Source organism: Curcuma longa, chromosome 2 (genome assembly GCF_044706935.1).
Source record: "Curcuma longa cultivar G26 ecotype Majalengka, Jawa Barat chromosome 2, ITB_CL_G26_1.1, whole genome shotgun sequence".
Classification (NCBI taxonomy): domain Eukaryota; kingdom Viridiplantae; phylum Streptophyta; class Magnoliopsida; order Zingiberales; family Zingiberaceae; genus Curcuma; species Curcuma longa.
In genome coordinates, this window is record NC_133862.1 from 1,227,617 (window position 1) to 1,246,631 (window position 19,015).

The following is a 19,015-nucleotide window of genomic DNA, read 5'->3' on the forward strand; positions in this document are numbered from 1 at the left end:
AGGTTCGGCCACCTCAAGAGAAGAAGGAGAAGGGGCGGAAGAAGAAGAAAAAGAAGAAGAAAAAGAAGAAGAAGAAGAAGAAGAAGGGGCGGCGGCACAAGAGAAGGAGGAGAAAGAGAGCCGAAATTTTTCGAAATCGTTTCGTATCTTCTCTTCTCTTCTTCTTGAATTAAATCTTGCCGCCCGCCCCCCCCCCCCTTTTTTTATAGCCCCAAGACCAAGACTTTAATTAAAAAATTTTTCTAACCCTTTAAACCCCAAATTATAAAATTTTAATCTTCTTTAATTTTGGATTGATTCTTTTTATAAAAAAAATAAACCAATTCCAAATTATATAAAAAACTTCTTAAATCTAGGCCTTTAGATTATCTTGCTTGATTTAGATTAGCCGTTAGATCTTTTCAGAATTTGGTTTTTTTTTTTTTAAAAAAAACCAATTTCCAACCTTATCTCATCTTAAGTGGCCGGCCACATATGGATTGGTTTGGTTCAATCCATGAACCAATTTTATATTAAAAAGAAAATAAAACCGAACCGAAGAGATCTCATCCGTCGGATGCAACTTAATCTCATCTAACGGTTACGATATAATCTTCTTTAATATAACTTAATCTCTTCGATCCAATGGCCATGATCTATCCCTTGGGCGTGTGGTTCAATGAACCATGCTCTGGTTCACCTCGTGAACCGGTTCTTCCTTCCAAAGAGAATTAAAACCGAACCGGAGAGATCTCGTCCATCGGACGCGACTTAATCTCATCCAACGGTTCTAATCTATTCTCTTCTATTCCTCTTTATTTATTTCGATCCAATGGATGCAACTTGATCTAATCCCACGGATACAAGCTGATCTCATCCATTAACTCATCCTACGGTCGAGAACTAATCTCATCCAACGGTCGAGATTAAATCTCATCCGACGGCTGAGAACTAATCTCATCCGTTTGATTGCATCCTTTTGAAGATGTCTTTAGGCTACAGTGGGGACCTCGAGGAGGTATTGGATCTGGCCTTCTGATGGGTTTCGGATCCCGTATTCAACCCCGAATACACACCTACATCCATCAACAACGATCCATTCCACTAGAGGATCATTATTGCACTACCAATCCAATCCCCAAATTACGTTATGGGTTCCTTCTTATTATTTTATGCATTGCTCCCCGTGTTTAAGATATCGTATGTCCGTCAATTATCTGAGTTCACTGACAACTCAATAATCGACATCTAAGACCTTGAATAGTACCACTCAACCTTATTGTCAGTCGGACCAAGTCCACTTGCAAGATTTGACTTGACAATCCTTATGAGCTCTCCAAGGGGACATCATCAGCCCTACTGGGACACGGATTCCTTCTATAATTAATGGCACACCGTATAGATAGTAACATCACCCAACTTACCGAGAATATTTGATCTGACGGAAAGATCTCACCCTTTGGTAAATCAAAGCAATAATTACTAAGTATAGGTGCCCATTTATTACATCGGGATTAAGAGTGCATAATTATAATAACAGAGGTCTTGTTCAATTTGCGAGTCAGTGTAAATCGAACAACCTCAATGGTCCTACTCAATACACACAAAGTGCACTAGTGTAATTCTACAGTCAAGACAGACAGTCACCGAATTACACTACAACCGTTCCCGATGGTTTGTCCAAAGCCATCTTGGTTGTGAGCCTTAGTTTATAATTCACAAGGGACCGATAATCATGGTCTTCTGTGTCTCACAGACACCAAGTTATCTACAATGTAAATTAAGAGGACTTTATTGCAAAATACACTATTGCAATCATTTGACCAAAACATGATACTTTATTTCATAAATGTTTATATACAAAAGAGCTAGTCTTTTCAGTATACTTCCTAACAATCTCCCACTTATACTAAAAGACTATGCTGTCTTTTTCTGTCATCCACTAAAAGGCTACGCTGTCTTCTCCTGCCATACATCTGATTCCCATCCCCTCAACATGCCGATCACAAGCTTTCGCCTGAAGGGCCTTGGTGAAAGGATCTGCCAGGTAATCTACCGATGCAATCTTGGCGACAACGTTTTCTCCTCTACCTACGATTTCTCGTACAGGGTGGTACTTGCGCTCTATGTGTTTACTTGCTTTGTGGGCTCATGGTTCCTTCGAGTTTGCTACTGCACCTCTGTTATCACAATAAATTGTGATAGCTTCGTGCAAACCAGGAATCACCTTTGAGTCCATCAAGAAGTTTCTGGGTCATACAGCCTCTTTGGCTGCCTTAGAAGCTGTTCAGCTTCCATACTTTGACCCAACTTCCCTAAAGTAATCACAAAACCCTTAGGTAGACTTACTACTGTCCCTATCTGATTGGAAGTCTGAATCTGTGTAACCCACAGGGACTAAATTGGCTGACTGGTAAACTAGCATATAATCCCTAGTCCTTCTCAGGTACTTCAAAATATGCTTTACCGCAGTCCAATGTCCCTGTCCTGGATTACTTTGATATCTGCTGACCATGCCCACGGCAAAGCAGATATCTGGTCTCGTACACAGCATGGCATACATGAGGCTTCCCACGGCAGAGGCGTAGGGAACTGCCTTCATCTCATCTATCTCCTTTGATGTTTTAGGACACATCTCCTTAGATAGATGAACTCCATGTCTGAAAGGTAACAAACCTTTCTTAGAGTTTTGCATGCTGAACCGAGCCAATATAGTGTCAATATATGAAGCTTGGGATAAGCACAACATCCTTTTCTTGCGATCCCTTATAACTTTGATCCCAAGGATGTGACCTGCTTCTCCTAAGTCCTTCATATCAAATTGTTTTGACAACCATACCCTTACGTCTGATAACACCTTTACACTGTTGCCAATGAGCAGGATGTCATCTACGTATAGTACTAAGAATACCACTACGTTTCCGTCACATTTCTTGTATACACAAGACTCATCCGGACTTTGAATAAATCCATATGACTGGATTACTTCATCAAACCGGATGTTCCAAGACCTTGAAGCTTGCTTCAGTCCATAAATGGACCTTTTAAGCTTACACAACTAGATGCTCTTTGCCTTTTTCAATGAAACCTTCTGGTTGCTTCATATGGATGTTTTCCTCAAGACTTCCATTAAGGAAAGCCGTCTTGACATCCATTTGCCATACCTCATAATCCATATGAGCGGCAATAGCTAAAAGAATCCGGATAGACTTAAGCATGGCTACCGGCGAAAAGGTTTCCTCATAATCGAATTGAGTATACCCCTTCGCAACAAGCCTTGCTTTAAAGGTTTCCACCTTTCCGTCTGATCCTCTTTTCCTTTTGTAGATCCACTTACACCCGATAGCTTTTACACCATCTTGTGGTTCTACAAGCTCCCAGACTTGGTTAGAGTACATAGACTCTATCTCAGATTTCATTGCCTTATGCCAAGAATCTGCATCTTTGTCTTGAAGTGCTTCGTCGTAGGTCAAGGGATCGGGTTCATGTTCACCCGGGATAAAATCCGAAGACTCTCCCAAGAACATGTATCTGTCAGGTTGCCTGACAACCCTCCCACTGCGACGAGGCACCGTCTGTAACTGCGTATCACTTGTGACACGCGGTGCAGTTACTTGTGGTATTTCCTCTTGTACTGTTGGTATTGACACTGGACTTTCTCCCCTAATTTCTTCTAGAACAATCTTGCTTATGGGCTTGTGGTTTATAATATAATCCTCTTCCAAGAATCGGGCATTCGTACTAACGATGACCTTCTGATCCTTAGGATATATAAAAAACCACCCTTCGATCCTTATGTTGCATCGTGAGAATTATTGGGTTGAGAGTATTCAGATTACCTATCAATGTACCATAACAGATATTGACCTCATTCTTATTGAAAAATAACTTTATTTATCAAATAAGACTGAATATCCGTCTTTAAACAATTTAGAAACCGAAATTAAATTCTTTCTAAAATTAGGTACATAAAGACAATCTCTCAAAACTAAAGTTTTATTACTCTCAAACTTTCAAATAAACTTCTCCCACTGCAACAGCTGCCACTTTGTAGCGGTGATCTCTCCCTTAAGCATTCATCGGGTTTCCTGGAACCTCTTGATTGTTCTTCTTTCTTCGGGGACAATCTGCCTTCCAGTGTCCTGACTGCTTGCATGTGAAGCACTTGCCCTTTGGCTTCTTCACTCCTGCCTGTGGTCCATTCACCTTCTTCGCCGGTCCAGATGGTTTCTTCTTCTTCTTCCCGCCTTTCGGCTTAGAAGCAGAAACCTTCTCAGCAATGTGAATTTGAGAATTTTGACGAAGTAGACCTTCTGCCGATACTAGTTCTGTCAGAAGTTCCGCCAATGTATAATTCCAACTTATTCATGTTGTAATTCAGGCGAAACTGCTCAAAACTCTTCGGCAGTGATTGGAGGATGATATCGCACTGCGTATCCGCATCCATCTGTCCTCCAAGAATTTCTATTTCGTTCAGATGACCTATCATTTTGAGAACGTGATCCCTCACGGGCGTTCCCTCAGCCATGGTAGTCGTCATCAAGTTTCTCATTGCCACCTGCCTAGCTGCCCTATCCTGGTGTCCGAAGAGTTCCTTGAGATTTAGCATCATGTCATAGGCGCAGACCATGGACTGATGCTGATGTTGAAGCACACTTGACATTGAAGCCAAGATATAACACCTCGCCATCTCATCTGCCTTGATCCACTTCCTATAACTCTCCTTTTCCTCTTCACTAGAATTTTCAGTAGGCTTAGGTGGGCATTCCACTTGGAGTACAAACTTGTACTCTTCTGCAGTCAACACTATGTCCAGATTTCTTTTCCAATCTATGTAGTTGGGACCAGTAAGTTTGTTTTCTTTTAGTATGACAGCTAGTGGGTTGAAGGCCATTTTCCTGAAAAATCATGAAAATAACCATTGGTCAAATATTCGAATTTAAAATTATATTGATTCCTCAAAACAATATAATTAAATTCACCAACACCTCAAGCACCGAAGAATTAGCATGCCACGTTAGTGTGGACGTATACTAACTCAAACATTCGCAAAAGGAGGTTTTACCCATTAATTTTATTATCTGGTCAACCTATCTTTATGACCAATAAAATTAATAGTTGGTCCTACTTTGGTCATGCACATTTAATAGCAAGCCACGTTAGTGTGGACGTTTACTATTAACTGCATTCTAAGTGTACACCATTACTTGGTACTAAGTCCACTACTTAGTGTTACGTATGCCACGTTAGTGTGGACGTATACGCGAGCTAAGTAGCTTCCTATAACCATCCCTTAGGAAGTTTGTTCTGGTGATCCGCATACAGACCCATCCGTTGGGGAGGAAGGTCTAAGCCAGCACGCAAGTCTGTATGCATCCCAGTAATGGAGACCGCGGGATTCGAAGAATCCCTCTCCCACTTAGTTTTTACTTTGAGGATTTTGAATTATGATCACATTAATAATTAATTCAATAAATTGATTTCCAGGCGAACCTTAGACAAAATCAATTATTGAACTTCTTATTTATGCTTTCATAATTAATTCTAATTTCCTATCTAATCATGCTTGTATAAAAAACTAATTCCTAATTGATCTCCAGGTTATGGCGAGGCTAAGGCCTTCTTGGATATGGGTTTTCCAAGGACTAGTAGAAAATCATTTGAATTAAGCTTAGGTGTGTCGTTCTTTTTGGGTTTTCCGAATAAAAATGGGGTTTTGAGATTTTTGAAATGAAAATGGAAAATGCAATTGTTTAATGAGATGCAATTTGAATCAATTATCTCCTAATCGAAATGCAAAAACAAACTAAAACTATGAGAAACCTAAACCTAACTGATTAAACAAGAAACTTCAACCTAAATGCAATCTATGGATTTCTATGCTAATGATGCAAGCAAAAAAGCAATTCAATTGAAATCGTAGAAACTACGGTCTAAATCCCAAAGTAAAACCAAGCATTCATCCCTAACTAACAAACCTGATACATCCCCATTTAATTGGCACGGAACAGTGCAGTTCTGAAAATGAAATCAGAATTTCAGTTTAAACGAATTGCAAAACCAAGCTAAACAATTCCTAAAGCCAATCTAAATTAAAACACAAACTAAACATTAACAACATAACCACGTTAACAAGATTTCTAAGACATGAAGTTCCTAAAAACACAGCTGCAGAAACTGGAATTGCAGAAATGGAAGTTTTCAGAAATGCAGAAACAAAAGAATGCATCCACGGCTTCTTCTCCCTTTTGTTTCCTCAGCTGGTTGTCAATCAGCCGCCGGATAACCAATCTTGGTTCCAAAAATCCTTTAAAAAGCTAGTCTGCGATGGTTGAATTCCTTGCTCGCGTCCACAGTTCTGAAGATCGAAGAAACCCTCCTCAATTCGGCAGAAACCTGTGTTCGAGTCACATTTGCTGTTGCAAGCTGGAATGTTGCTCGTCTCCTCGCGCTGATGAAGTTACTGATCCCTCGAGCTCACTCTAAAGCCTTCAGAGAACCCCTCTTCCGACTTCGGCCGCTGAGGAGTCCGTAACTCACCGAGATTTGCAGGGAACAGAGGATTCCTAGCGGCGGAGAAACCCTCGCCGTCGCTAGCTTCCAGCCACCGATTTCCGGCCAACTCAGCGGTGCTAGCTTCCTCAAGGATCCAGTAGCATGAAGGAATCGGATTGGGTGGATGGGAGCTCGCCTACGCGTACGTCGCCGAGCAGAGTTTCTTCCGCGGGACGAAGCACAGTGTCGGGGGCGGCTCACTGTTCATTACCGAAGGTTGAGGTTTATATACTTTTGATTAATCAAGCGATCTGGACCTTCCATTTTAAATCCAACGGTTGAGACTTGATCTAGGCTCTAGGGCAGTCTAGGGTTCTTGAAAAATTCTGAAATTTTGATCAGGCTCAATCTGAGTCATGTCCTCCATGTTGGCTTGATCGGTTTGGCAATTTGACTTGAGTTGACCACGGTTTAGCTCGAGTCGGGTCCGATTTAACCCTAAAATCAATAAAAATCAAATTAATGCCAAAAATTGCCATAAAATCATGAAAATTAGAATCAAACCTCAGATTATGCAATATAGGACAATTAAGATCAAATCGATCCATTTCATAATTTATTTTCATATAAAAGCCCAAAATTGAATCGATTTAAATCGTAAAAACCCTAAGTCATCAAATTCCCCCACACTTACCCTTGAGCGTCCCGCTCAAGTCAATAAAATAAACTAGGATTGTACCCCCCTAGATCATCCTCAATCATGATTAGAAACAATTAAAAGAATCCCCGGCAACGGCGCCAAAATTTGAAAAGCCCTAAACTAGGTGTCACGATAGGGCTTCAAATTAGAATTTGTAAATTTATCGAAAACCCACAATTAATTCAAACAAATCAAGTATAGGGGCCTCGAGTCATGTTTTTCCAAGGACTAGTAGAAAATTATCTAATTTGAGCTTATCGTGTCGTGTTTTTGGGTTTTCACGTATGAAATGGGGGGTTTTGAGGTTTTGGAATGAAATGTAATTCAAAATTGACAAATAAATGCAAAATCGCAAAAAAAAATTAAACCTTAAAGCAAACTAACTCTAATGCATGCTAAATGAAGCCTAGAATGCAAGAAAAACTAACAATGCTTTTAAAATATTAAACAATGCACGAAAATGCAACAAAATAATTGCAAATTATTTAGACCAACTACCTAAATCCTAGAATGCGATGGAAACCTTTAAACTAACCTATCCTAATGACACGGAATGGTGGTTCAAAATGGCACAATCTAAAGTGTTTTGCATCCAACAATTTCCTAACAATCAAAAACTAAGATAACACTAACAAGTGTATGACACACAACCAATGTCCAAGATGCTAGAAACTGAAATTTGGCACAGCTAGGAATTTGGCACGGAGATGTTTTTCAGTGGCACGGAACAGTAGCAAGCAAAATCAGACTTTCATATAGAAATGCTAATGAAACTGAAATTGAAACTAATGAAACTTGTAATCACTTGAATCAACTACAATAACCAAAGAAATTTCGAGTCTAATGCAATCCAAAGGAAAGAACAACAATCAACCAGTTCAATAAACAGAAAATATCAAAAGTTCAGAAATGCAGTAATACGAAATCAGGAATTCGCATCCTCCTTCCCTTCTCCATTGTTTCTCCTAGCTGGGTGTCAAACCAGCTTCACTGAGCAATTTGAAATCTTCCCGTCGTTCTCTTGAGTGTGTTGCTCGCTTCCAGCTCCTCGAAACGCCCGGAAAAACCCTCTCCGAACGAACAGACGCTGTGCAGTAGCCTGTTTGAGATGGCGAACTGGAATCCTCAGCTTCTCGATGCTCCGATGGTGTTGCTGGTGATACAAGCGAGCTCAGAGATGCAAGGAGAACCCCTCCTCAGACCTCGGGCGCGGATGATGCAGCAGGCCGCCGGAAAAGTCGGAAACATAGGTTGGAATCGCCGGAGAAACCCTCTCCGTCGCGCCCTTCCAGCCGCCGGAAAAGTACCCAATCGGCCGGCGTTGGACTCTTCGTTGATCAAGGATCGCAATGGGATAAGTTTGGGAGGACGGGGCTGGCTTGGGAGTTACGTCGGTGAACAGGGCATGGCGTCGGGCGCGGGTTGGGAAGACGGTGAACAGTGCGCAGCCACTGTTCACCCGATTAAGCCATGCCTTTTATACTGATTAATCAACGAATCCGGGCCATCCAATCTTGAATCCAACGGCTGAAACTTGATCTAGGCTTTAGGGCAGTCTAGGGTTTCCAAAAAATTGTAAAATTTTGACCAAGCTCGATCTAAGTCATTTCCTCCGTGTTGGCGCGATCGGTTTGACAAATTTGACTTGATTTGACCGCGGTTGAGCTCGAGTCGGATCCGATTTAACCCTAAAATCAATAAAAATCAAATTAATGCCAAAAATTGCCATAAAATCATGAAAATTAGAATCAAACCTCAGATTATGCAATAAATGACAATTAAGATCAAATCGATTCATTTTGTAATTTATTTTCATGTAAAAACCCAAAATTGAATCGATTAAAAGTGCATAAAACCCTAGCTCATCAAATTCCCCCACACTTACCCTTGAGCGTCCCGCTCAAGTCAACAAACTAAACTAGGATTGTACCCCCCTAGATCATCCTTATGAAAAGCCCTAAACTAGGTGTCACGATAGGGCTTCAAATTAGAATTTATAGATTTTATCGAAAACCCACGATAAATACAAACAATGAAGTATAGGGGCCTCGAGTCGTGTTTTTCCAAGGACTAGTAGAAAATCGTTTAATTTGAGCTTATCGTGTCGTTCTTTTTGGGGTTTTCAATGAAAATGGGGGTTTTTAGTGTTTTGAAATCAAATGTAAGTGAAAAATTCAGCAAATGAAGCAAAATGCTAGTTTGCTAATCTAGGAATGCAACACTGAAACAAGGCATTAAAACAAACCTAAAAACGAGATTCAACTTAATTCAAAGTACCATCCTAAACTAATTAGCATCCAAACAAGCTAAAACTAATCTAAAACTGTGAAATGCAATTTTATGAAAAATCAGAATCCTACCACTGTCTTTGAGATTTAAACATCAATGTCATGAAGCACACAACTTAAACATGAAATGCAACAAGGCAATTCTACTTACAACTTGTTGATGCAATTTAACCATTCATTCCCACTTATCTAGCAATGAAATCCTTGCTCCCATTAACCTACCCTAACAACTTGATACATAAAAGCAGAAATGGCACGGAACAATGTATTTTTCATGAGTTTCAGAGGTGAATTTTCAGATTCGATTGGTTTGCAAGCTTAAGGTTGCAAGGTTCTATCGAATTAACCACAACTCAAGCATTAACTGAAGAAACAATTTGCCAAGGTTGCATGGGAAAAGAAATCACAGAACTGCAAACTGCATTTTTCAGCAACGTTGAACAGCAATCAAACTGAACAGAAATGCAGAAATGAAACAATGCATCCACCTATCAAAGAGACTGAAATCAGAATGCAAGGAAGCTTCGGTTGACACAGAACAGTGGGTTCAATGGAGAAATCAGAAACTGGTTTCGGATGAGGAGATTTAAGGCTAATCCAAGCAGGTTCTCAAACAAATTTGAATTCAAACACACATAAACATGAACCACACTAAGAGTTTGAATTAACAGGAACGATTCAGAGATCAAAACTAAAAAAAAACATGCGGAAATCTGAAAATTTCAGAAACGAAATCAGTAATGTATCAGGAATGCAGTAAACATCCATTTCTTCCCTTTTCTTCGTGTTTTCTTTCTTGGTGTCAAACAAGAAACGAATTGGAGACCCTCCTCATCGAAAATCCCTTCAGAAGCATCGAACCAATCGGTGGAACTTGGTTTGCTCGCGTCCACAGCTCGGAAAATCAGAGAAACCCTCTCAGAAAATCGAACAGTGTCTCGAACAGAAATTTCGGTTGCAAAAACTGGATTGTTGCTCCCCTTCTTGCGCTGATGAGGTTGTTGATGCCTTCTACGTGCTCCACCACTCTTCCGAGAACCCCTCTTCGAGTTGTAGAAGCCGATGACGCAGCAAAACTCAGCGACGCCGTGAAACAGGGAGTGAACTCGCCGGAGAAACCCTCCCCTACGCGCTCCGTCCAGCTGCTGATTATACCCAACTAACCGGTTCCAGCCTCCTCAACGATCCAGAAGCACGATTGAAGTGAAAGAAATGGACGGGACTGGCCAAGGAGTTACGTCGCGGGGCAGGGGAAGACGCGGGTAGACGAAGGTGAACAGTGGCGGCCAGCCGAACTGTTCATTCCCTAAAGTTTTGATTAAATACCGTGATTAATCTGAAAATCTGGGCCTTTGATTTTGAATCCGACGGTGGGGCTTGATCTTGGGTTTAGGGCAGCCTAGGGCTTCCAAAAAATTGTAAAATTTTGACCAAGCTCGATCTAAGTCATGTCCTCCGTGTTGGCTTGATCGGTTTGGCAATTTTGACTTGAGTTGACCACGGTTGAGCTCGAGTTGGATCCGATTTAATCCTAAAATCAATAAAAATCAAATTAATGCCAAAAATTGCCATAAAATCATGAAAATTAGAATCAAACCTCAAATTATGCAATATAGGACAATTAAGATCAAATCAATCATTTTATAATTTATTTTAATGTAAAAGCCCAAAATTAAATCGATTAAAAATCAATAAAACCCTAAGTCATCAAATTCCCCCACACTTACCCTTGAGCGTCCCGCTCAAGTCAACAAAATAAACTAGGATTGTACCCCCCTAGATCATCCTCAATCATGATTTGAAACAATTAAAAGAAAATTATCTAAGCTTGTAAAGTCTCAAAAACTTAAATCCATGAATTAGACTTGTATTTGGTTAACCGCATAGTAAGTTTCACCTTTCTTGACTAATTGAGAAAAATGCATCACACAAATCTCACGAGGTTGTTTTCAATAGATAAATCAGTGGCTCTCACCCTAATTCTAATTCATGATCAAAAAGGAGATGGAGCTCACTCAAGCACTTAGGTTTCATGCATTTCTATAGGCTTGTGTGTTTTCTACTCTCCACTACCATTCATGATTTGGAATCCACAAATATTAAGGTTTATTGAAAACACAAAGGAATCATGAACTGAAATGGATGAAATAGGAATTTAGAATTGAAAATGAATAATGAATAATACATAATAACACTGAAGGGTATTATATATTATCAATCCTCTTTTTTTAAAAAAATAAAATGCAATGTTAGATGATTTGAAAATAAAATAGCATCATTTTTTTAAAAAAAATATGTGAACCAAAATCACCATATATAATGGGCCACTAGCGGCTCATCTCATAGCCCTTGCCTTGTTCCTTTAGTTATTATGAAGATGAAATATTCGATTAAAATCAAATTGAATAGAATTGAATTGAATTAATCAAAATCAAATTGAACTGATCAAATTTTTAAATAAAAATTGAGTAAATCGAACTAATAAAATATCAATTAATTCAATTTTTGATCAAATTAATTGAAATAATTAAAATTTTTAAATACTATAAAAAATTTATTAATTTAGGGATTTATAAATTTACTTATTTAAAAATTTAAAAATTATTTTTTTATTTTGATTAATTCAGTTTATTTGATTTATTCAATTTTATCAAATAAAAAATTTTAAAATCGAAATTATCGAATTAACTAAATTAATTAATTTTTTTAAAAATTAAAATTTAAAAAATAATCGATCGAATTTTTAAATTTAATAAATTTATTTAATTAAATTTTTACGGACCCATATCACTATATATACGTCCTCTCTCTCTCCCGACTTCTCCCTTGCAGCAGTATTGAGTTTCGCATGTAATTGCCCATTACTATTAACTTCAACAAGTAATAATGCAACATTTTTTGAAGAAGTTTCCTTCCTCTGACTTTGATCGTATTATCTAAAGTTGCCTTGCTGAGAGTCAATTTGTCAATTATTTTCTTCTGATATCATGTTGGTTTAATTATTCTTGATCTTTTTGTTTTTCATATAGTGACATGAAGAACTCGATTGGTGCGTGAAGCCTCATGTAGGATATGTCTTGAAAGTTTTAGCACTACTGTCATTGGTATGACTACTCGTAAGATCGTTAAGAGCGTTAGAAGGGGAGGAGTGAATAACGCTTTCATAGCATTTTCAAATTTTATAAAAATGCTCATGAATTCTTATGATCAGAGTTGTGTAAAATGGAGCGAAAAATAAATAAAACAAGAAAAGAGCACACCGGTACTTAACTTAGTTCACAGCCACAGGCTGCTATATTCCAAGGCCCACGATCAGATGACCATTTTGAACGGGCAATCAACTATATAACTGCCCTTTTATGAAATGGAGTTAATAAATACAAAACGTAATATCTGTAACAACGATACCGTCCTTATAAAATTAATGTATATAAATACAAAATGTAAGATCGGTAATCTATGTCTAATCTATGAATCAATGTATATAAAAGAAAACCTTAGGCTGCCAAAGTAGTCACATTACCGGGTTATAATCCATTTGCTGATGTGGCGGTAATGTTGTATTACTTGGGAATCAATCATAACCTGAACCAAACAAGGTTATCAACGATAACCTTGGACAGATAACCAGGGTTATCAATGAGAACCACCAACCAAACACCCCCTAAGTCTAATAGAAGAGAATTGGGTCACTGTAGGAATCCACTCCTCTCTAAAGTAATATGAATGCATGAGGTTTAGGGTGATGTGAGAGTAGAGATCCCCAAAAGGTACATCCCTAGGGGGTAGCAGGCAAATGGATAGAGTGAACTTGTCGCTCCCGCCCGCCTTCGCCTCGGAGCAGCTACTGGAGATGGCGATGAGCTCTCTCACAGAACTGCGAGATCGGTGGCACGGAAGGGGGGCTCTCGCGATTGCGATTTTTTGGTTTAGGGTTTCTGCAGTACGATTTTTTTTCATCAAAATTTTTTAACACGCGGGTGAGGTTAAAAAATTTAACGATGTTCGCAAACGTGCACAGTCGCGTAAGTTACTGCACGCAGGTCTCTCTCTCTATATATATATAGGAGTGATATTTTGCATGCCTTAAAATACGCGACTGTGTGCTACATCAGAATCGAAATATTCGAAAGAATTTTCAACACCTAAAACAGTAAATATATATTTTTTATTTTTATTTTATTTTTTTTAATGTTTAATACTATAACTCAACCCCTAAATTCTAATGCTTTGTTTGGGAGAAAGTGAGGAAAAGGGAAGGAAGGGTATATATAAGGGGAAGAGAACTTTGAACCTTATTTGGAAAGGAGTGAGAGAAGAGGAGGGAAGAGTAGGAAAGGGTAAGTTTTAATCTTTCTTACCCATGAAAAAGGAGATTTTCTTAAAGGGAAAGTAACTCTAAATATTATTTGTTTTACTTTTATTCCTGTTTTAAAATATTAATTCTCAAATAATTTATTTAATTTATTAAATCTAAAATTTTCAAATTTCTCTCGCTGAGCACTATCTTTTCGCTCCTTTTTTACATCAGTAAATTTTCTATAGAAATATATATAAAATACTGATTTATCCTTTATCATATCAAAGTGTACAGATTTTATATTTTGTATGCTTATTGTACGCTCACTCATTATTTTTTAAATTTTTTATTTATTTAAATTAATTTTTGTTGATCTTAAAGGTGGGTTTGGCAAGAAATATTTTATATCCATAGGTTTAATAAACTATACATATTTTTTCACATGTAGATTTATTTTAAGAAGTAAGAATATTTTTATAATTTTATATATTTAACCTTTATTCTTTTTCCTTTCCTCCCAAATAAGGTAAGACATATTACGTCAATGAACCTTTCGTTCCTCCCAAACAAAGAGAATATAAATATTTCCCTTACCTTCTCTTTCCCTCCTTTCCTCTTCCGTTAATGAATCTTCTCTCACTCCATCCAAATAGAGCGTAAAAAGAAAATCTTAAATGACTTAATCGTATGTAAAATAAAAAATAAAAAATAATTTATATTTTAAAATTTTTGTGTGTTTAATACTACAACTCAACCCTAAAGAGAAAATCTTAAATGACTTAATAGTAAAATAAAAAATATATAAAATGATATTATTTACTATTTTAGGTGTTCAAAATTTTTTATGACTCTGTATAATCGCATATTTTAAGATGTGCAAGATGTCAATACTATATATATATATAATACTAATAATATCGATCCTCGTTTAAAAAAAATTAAAATGCGAGATGATTTGAAAATAAAAAGCATCTTTTTTATAAAAAAATATGTGAATCAGATTCACTATAATGGGCTTCCAGCGATTCATCTCTGAGTCCTTGTCTGGTTCCTCTAATTAATATTAAGATTGAGTATTCGATTAAAATCGAATCGAACTGAATCGAATTAATCAAAATCGAATCGAACTAAATTTTTTTGAATTAATTGAACTGATCGAATTTTCAAATAAAAATTAAACAAACCGAACTGATAAAATATTAATTAGTTTAATTTTTGATCGATTTAATTGAAATAATTAAATTTTTTTAATATGATGAAAGATTTATTAATTAATTGGGAATTTATAAGTTTACTTATTTAAAAATTATGTTTTTATTTTAATTAATTCAGTTGATTTGATTTATTAAATTTAATCGAATAAAAAATTTTAAAATTAAAATCAAATCGAATTAATAAAATTAATTAATTAATTTTAAAAAAATAACGGAAGTTTCAAAATAACGGAACAGAAATCTGATTCGATTTATTTAACGGAATTACACACCCCTGGCTGAGCAAAATTTCGGTTAAACCGAATAAACCGATCAAATCGAACCGAATTTTTAATTCAGTTCGGTTTTTTCAAAATTTTAGTTTTATTTAATAAAAAAATCGGGTGTTTCGGTTTAATCGATTCGGGTTCGGTTTTTAAAGTTCTTATTCGGTTTACCCGAATAAACCGAATAAATACGTCAGTCGACTGGATTTAACTCCAGTCGAGTCGTTTCTGGAGATTAGTCGACTGACCTTGAAAGTCAGTCGACTGATGATAATCAGAAAGTATAACGACTCGACTGGAGCTTCACGTCAGTCGACTGAAGGTGATGGGCTCGACTGGATGTGTTCATCAGTCGACTGTCATCAATTCCGAGCAAATAGAAGGTAAGATGACTCGACTGATCGACCACATCAGTCGATTAAAATCAGTTAATTTGATTAAAAACCGAATTAACCGATATTTAATCGGTTTGATTTATTCGGTTGTTATCGAAAAATTTGATCGGTTCGGTTTGATAAAAAAAAATTTAATTTATTCAATTTTTAATTTATTCGATTCGGTTCGGTTCGATTTTAGCTGAATAGTCACTGGCCTAGTTACTTTATATACGCCCTCTTTTTCACTCTTTCTTTTTGGCAATCGGCATTTGCATCGATAGATCTCTTTCGCCGGAACTCGGTTTTAGAGGTAAGTCTTTGATTTCTGGTTTTTCATCTCTTTGATCTTCTCGATTGTTTCGGGTTACTATGATCCTATCCTTCTGTGAAGTCTTTTGCATCTCGTTGCTTCGGCTTCGACTCGATTTGCGGATTTAGGTTTTTTTTTTCTTCTTGCGTTTCTATAGCGTATGAATGTTTAATCTTACGATTCTTACTTTATTTCCTTATGTGATTGTTAACTGGATGGGATGTTGCAATTCGGTTTCTTTTTCACGTAGCGGGGACGAAAATTTAGGGTTTGGGAATCTGGATCGGATATGGGTCAAACTTGCGTTTAGTTTAGAGATAGAGATGAAATTTGACTATTCAACTTTGCTCATTCTGAATCCTACCGTACATTAGTCCTACCTTTGGAGTGGCAATTTTCACATGCATGTCATCATGGTTCCTGCCTGAAATTTTCTTATCAATTTTTGTTGTGTATGTAAAAGAAAGAAATCTCTTTGGAGGTACGTCTGGTGATCTGATTTGCTATAAATATTACTGTCACGTTGATCTTATGTAGTCGTGCCACTCTAGCCTGCCTTTATTCAATTCCTAAGAAATATCCTCAAGACGAATAATAATTTTTAGTAATAGTATACCCTTTGTCTTTGACAGCGTTCAGTTAGGCTCCATCCTTTCCTGTGGAAATCATTTCAGTGACTATAGTTAGAGGCATAAGGGTATCTTGTGAATATATCTTAGATTGGTTAGTCATTTCTTCATATCTGTCTATATTTTTTTCTGTGACAATGCTTTTATTTTATAGCATGAGCACATTACCTCTTAATTAGGATTTGTTTTTCATATTTCCTTTCACTATATGTGGCATGGTTTTTTACTGATTATGTTTGGTTTAATAGATACCATAAAACTGCAAAAGGGAACAAAGCGAACATCTTAATGGGAAAGAGAAAGTCGAAAGCGAAGCCACCTCCAAAGAAGAGAATGGACAAGCTTGACACTGTTTTCTGTTGCCCATTCTGCAACCATGGCAGTAGTGTTGAGTGTCGCATGTAAGTGCCCATTAATATCAACTTCGACTGACTTTGATCATATTATCTCAATTTGTCAATTATTTTCTTCTGGTATCATGTTGGTTTAATTTTTCTTAATCTTTTTTTTTTATATAGTGACATGAAGAATTCGATTGGTGAAGCCTCATGCAGGATATGCCTTGAAAGTTTCAGCACTACCATCACTGGTACGACTACTTAGGTTCAAAAATTCAATTTTACATGATACAGACATGCTGCACCAATGTTTAAAACCATGATTCCTTTTTTGTACATCTATGAATATTATTGATTTCTTAGCACGGATAGCATGAAGTGTTTCCTATTATGGCTTAATAAGTAGGAACACTCCAAAGGCAATGCCAATTTATGCTGCCATTTATCACTTGGGATTCTGTCTTGTACAACTTATATACCCTCAAAATGAGGAAAGGAAGAAAGTTATGCACTATCTAGGATTTTGCTATTAAAGATGATCAATTCTGCATTTTCTTCTTAAATTTACTTTCATCCATTGGTATTGTTTGTTGACACAAAATGTCTTAGCTCTAGCAGTGCAAAGATAATTATTGATGAACAAAGTCCAACTTAAGTTATCCTGAATAGGTTGCTGATTAGCTGTTTTGATCTTGCTGATGAATCATAGGTAGCTAGCTGTTGGGATCTTTTTTCCCACATTAATTATGGTGTTGGCTATTCTTAGTTTAATTTGAATGTATTGGAAGTTACAAAAGAAATGATAAGAAACATTCGTGAGGAACATAGGTTGGTGATACAAGGTTGCCACTTGCCAGAGTGCCCATGATTTCATCTTTTAGAAAGACTTATATAGCTGCTGTGTATAAATTTGATGGTGGCCATTGTTTACAGTTTGCATGTGAACTTGTTTTACAGTAAAAATAATTATTTAGAGTTTTTTGAGGAATGCCTTGAGTTTCTTCAGGATACTTATAGATTACTGTTATTAATGTAGACCATTCTATTTTTAGAGTTTATGACCCTTTGCTGCTCTTTTGCATCCCCTGTTTGCCCCCCTTCTATTTCTATCATTCAAAATCCTGCATAACTTTTTTTTTTCTTCTTTTTTCTTTTTTGCAGCACTCACTGAGCCTATAGATATGTAAGTCAATCTACTTCTCCATGTTTGTTTCTGGGCACAAGTGATTTTTTAGCTAACACGTCGTCTTGCAGATATAGCGAATGGATAGATGAGTGCGAAAGGGTGAACACCCTTGAAGACGAAGATGCCTAAAAGGCCTGCCTGGTTCTTCTATTACAAATAGGATAAAACGTATTCGTTAATATGCCTGTATTGAATGTGTTTGGACACTCTGGTATTGCTAATATCCACTTCTAAGAGTATTGGATGTCTGTATATGCTTAGACAAAGCTACAAAAATTCATCCAATGTTAAGATGAGAAACGCCATGCAGCTTATCATCTTAGTCTGCATAATTCTTCCTTTGTGGTTCTCATTGAATTCACATTTTCCTCAATCGATAAAGTGTATAAAAATCCTAACTCATTAGGGACTAAGGTTAGTACATAATATGCTGTATAATCTAACCGTTGAACTTGATATCTCAGGAATTCCAAAATTTATGCTTCGACCCATTTTGGATACGAGAGCAACCACCTGCTGTGTGGATCAAAAATCAATCCCAAAAGAAGCCCTCGAAGATAATACTTTTGTGGTTTAGTTCAGCGGAATAAACTCTCAACAGACCGCACGGTTAAAACTAAAATAGGGAAAATGTTTATTAGCGAAAATATCTTTCGGATTCCCTATACATACAGTTTTCCTATGGTTCTCGGAGATAGCATACAGATGATCATCGTGTTAAAGCCCATATACATATTAGGGTTAAGGCCCATAGGTCCTGTTATCTATATATAGTTGTATGTAACTATTGGATGATGATTATTCCAAATCCTATTCGTCACATGGTATCAGAGCCAAGTTCTCAAAAATCCTAATTTTTTTACGCCGCCTCCCACCATCCTCTTCCTTCTGTTACTCGCGCCGCGCCCCTCGCTGTTGGGTATCGTCATCGTC

General features: G+C 37.1%; 1 protein-coding gene across 1 annotated transcript; it reads left to right on the plus strand.

Annotated features, from left to right (window-relative positions):
• The first annotated feature begins 15,879 nt into the window (after nucleotides 1-15,879).
• LOC141822239 (transcription elongation factor 1 homolog) lies at nucleotides 15,880-18,414 on the plus strand. The gene is made up of 5 exons (XM_074709681.1): nucleotides 15,880-15,929; nucleotides 16,807-16,959; nucleotides 17,077-17,147; nucleotides 18,058-18,079; nucleotides 18,151-18,414. Exons 2-5 carry the CDS (start codon nucleotides 16,847-16,849, stop codon nucleotides 18,209-18,211), a joined length of 267 nt encoding a protein of 88 aa, XP_074565782.1. The 5' UTR covers nucleotides 15,880-15,929; nucleotides 16,807-16,846; the 3' UTR covers nucleotides 18,212-18,414.
• The last annotated feature ends 601 nt before the right edge of the window (nucleotides 18,415-19,015 follow it).

Bases quoted from the DNA above. Each gene is read 5' to 3' on its own strand.
- LOC141822239 (XM_074709681.1), top strand. From the start codon at position 16,847: ATGGGAAAGAGAAAGTCGAAAGCGAAGCCACCTCCAAAGAAGAGAATG. The intron at 16,960-17,076 runs GTAAGTGCCCAT...TTTTTTATATAG, and splicing joins AGTAGTGTTGAGTGTCGCAT to TGACATGAAGAATTCGATTG. The intron at 17,148-18,057 runs GTACGACTACTT...TCTTTTTTGCAG, and splicing joins TTTCAGCACTACCATCACTG to CACTCACTGAGCCTATAGAT.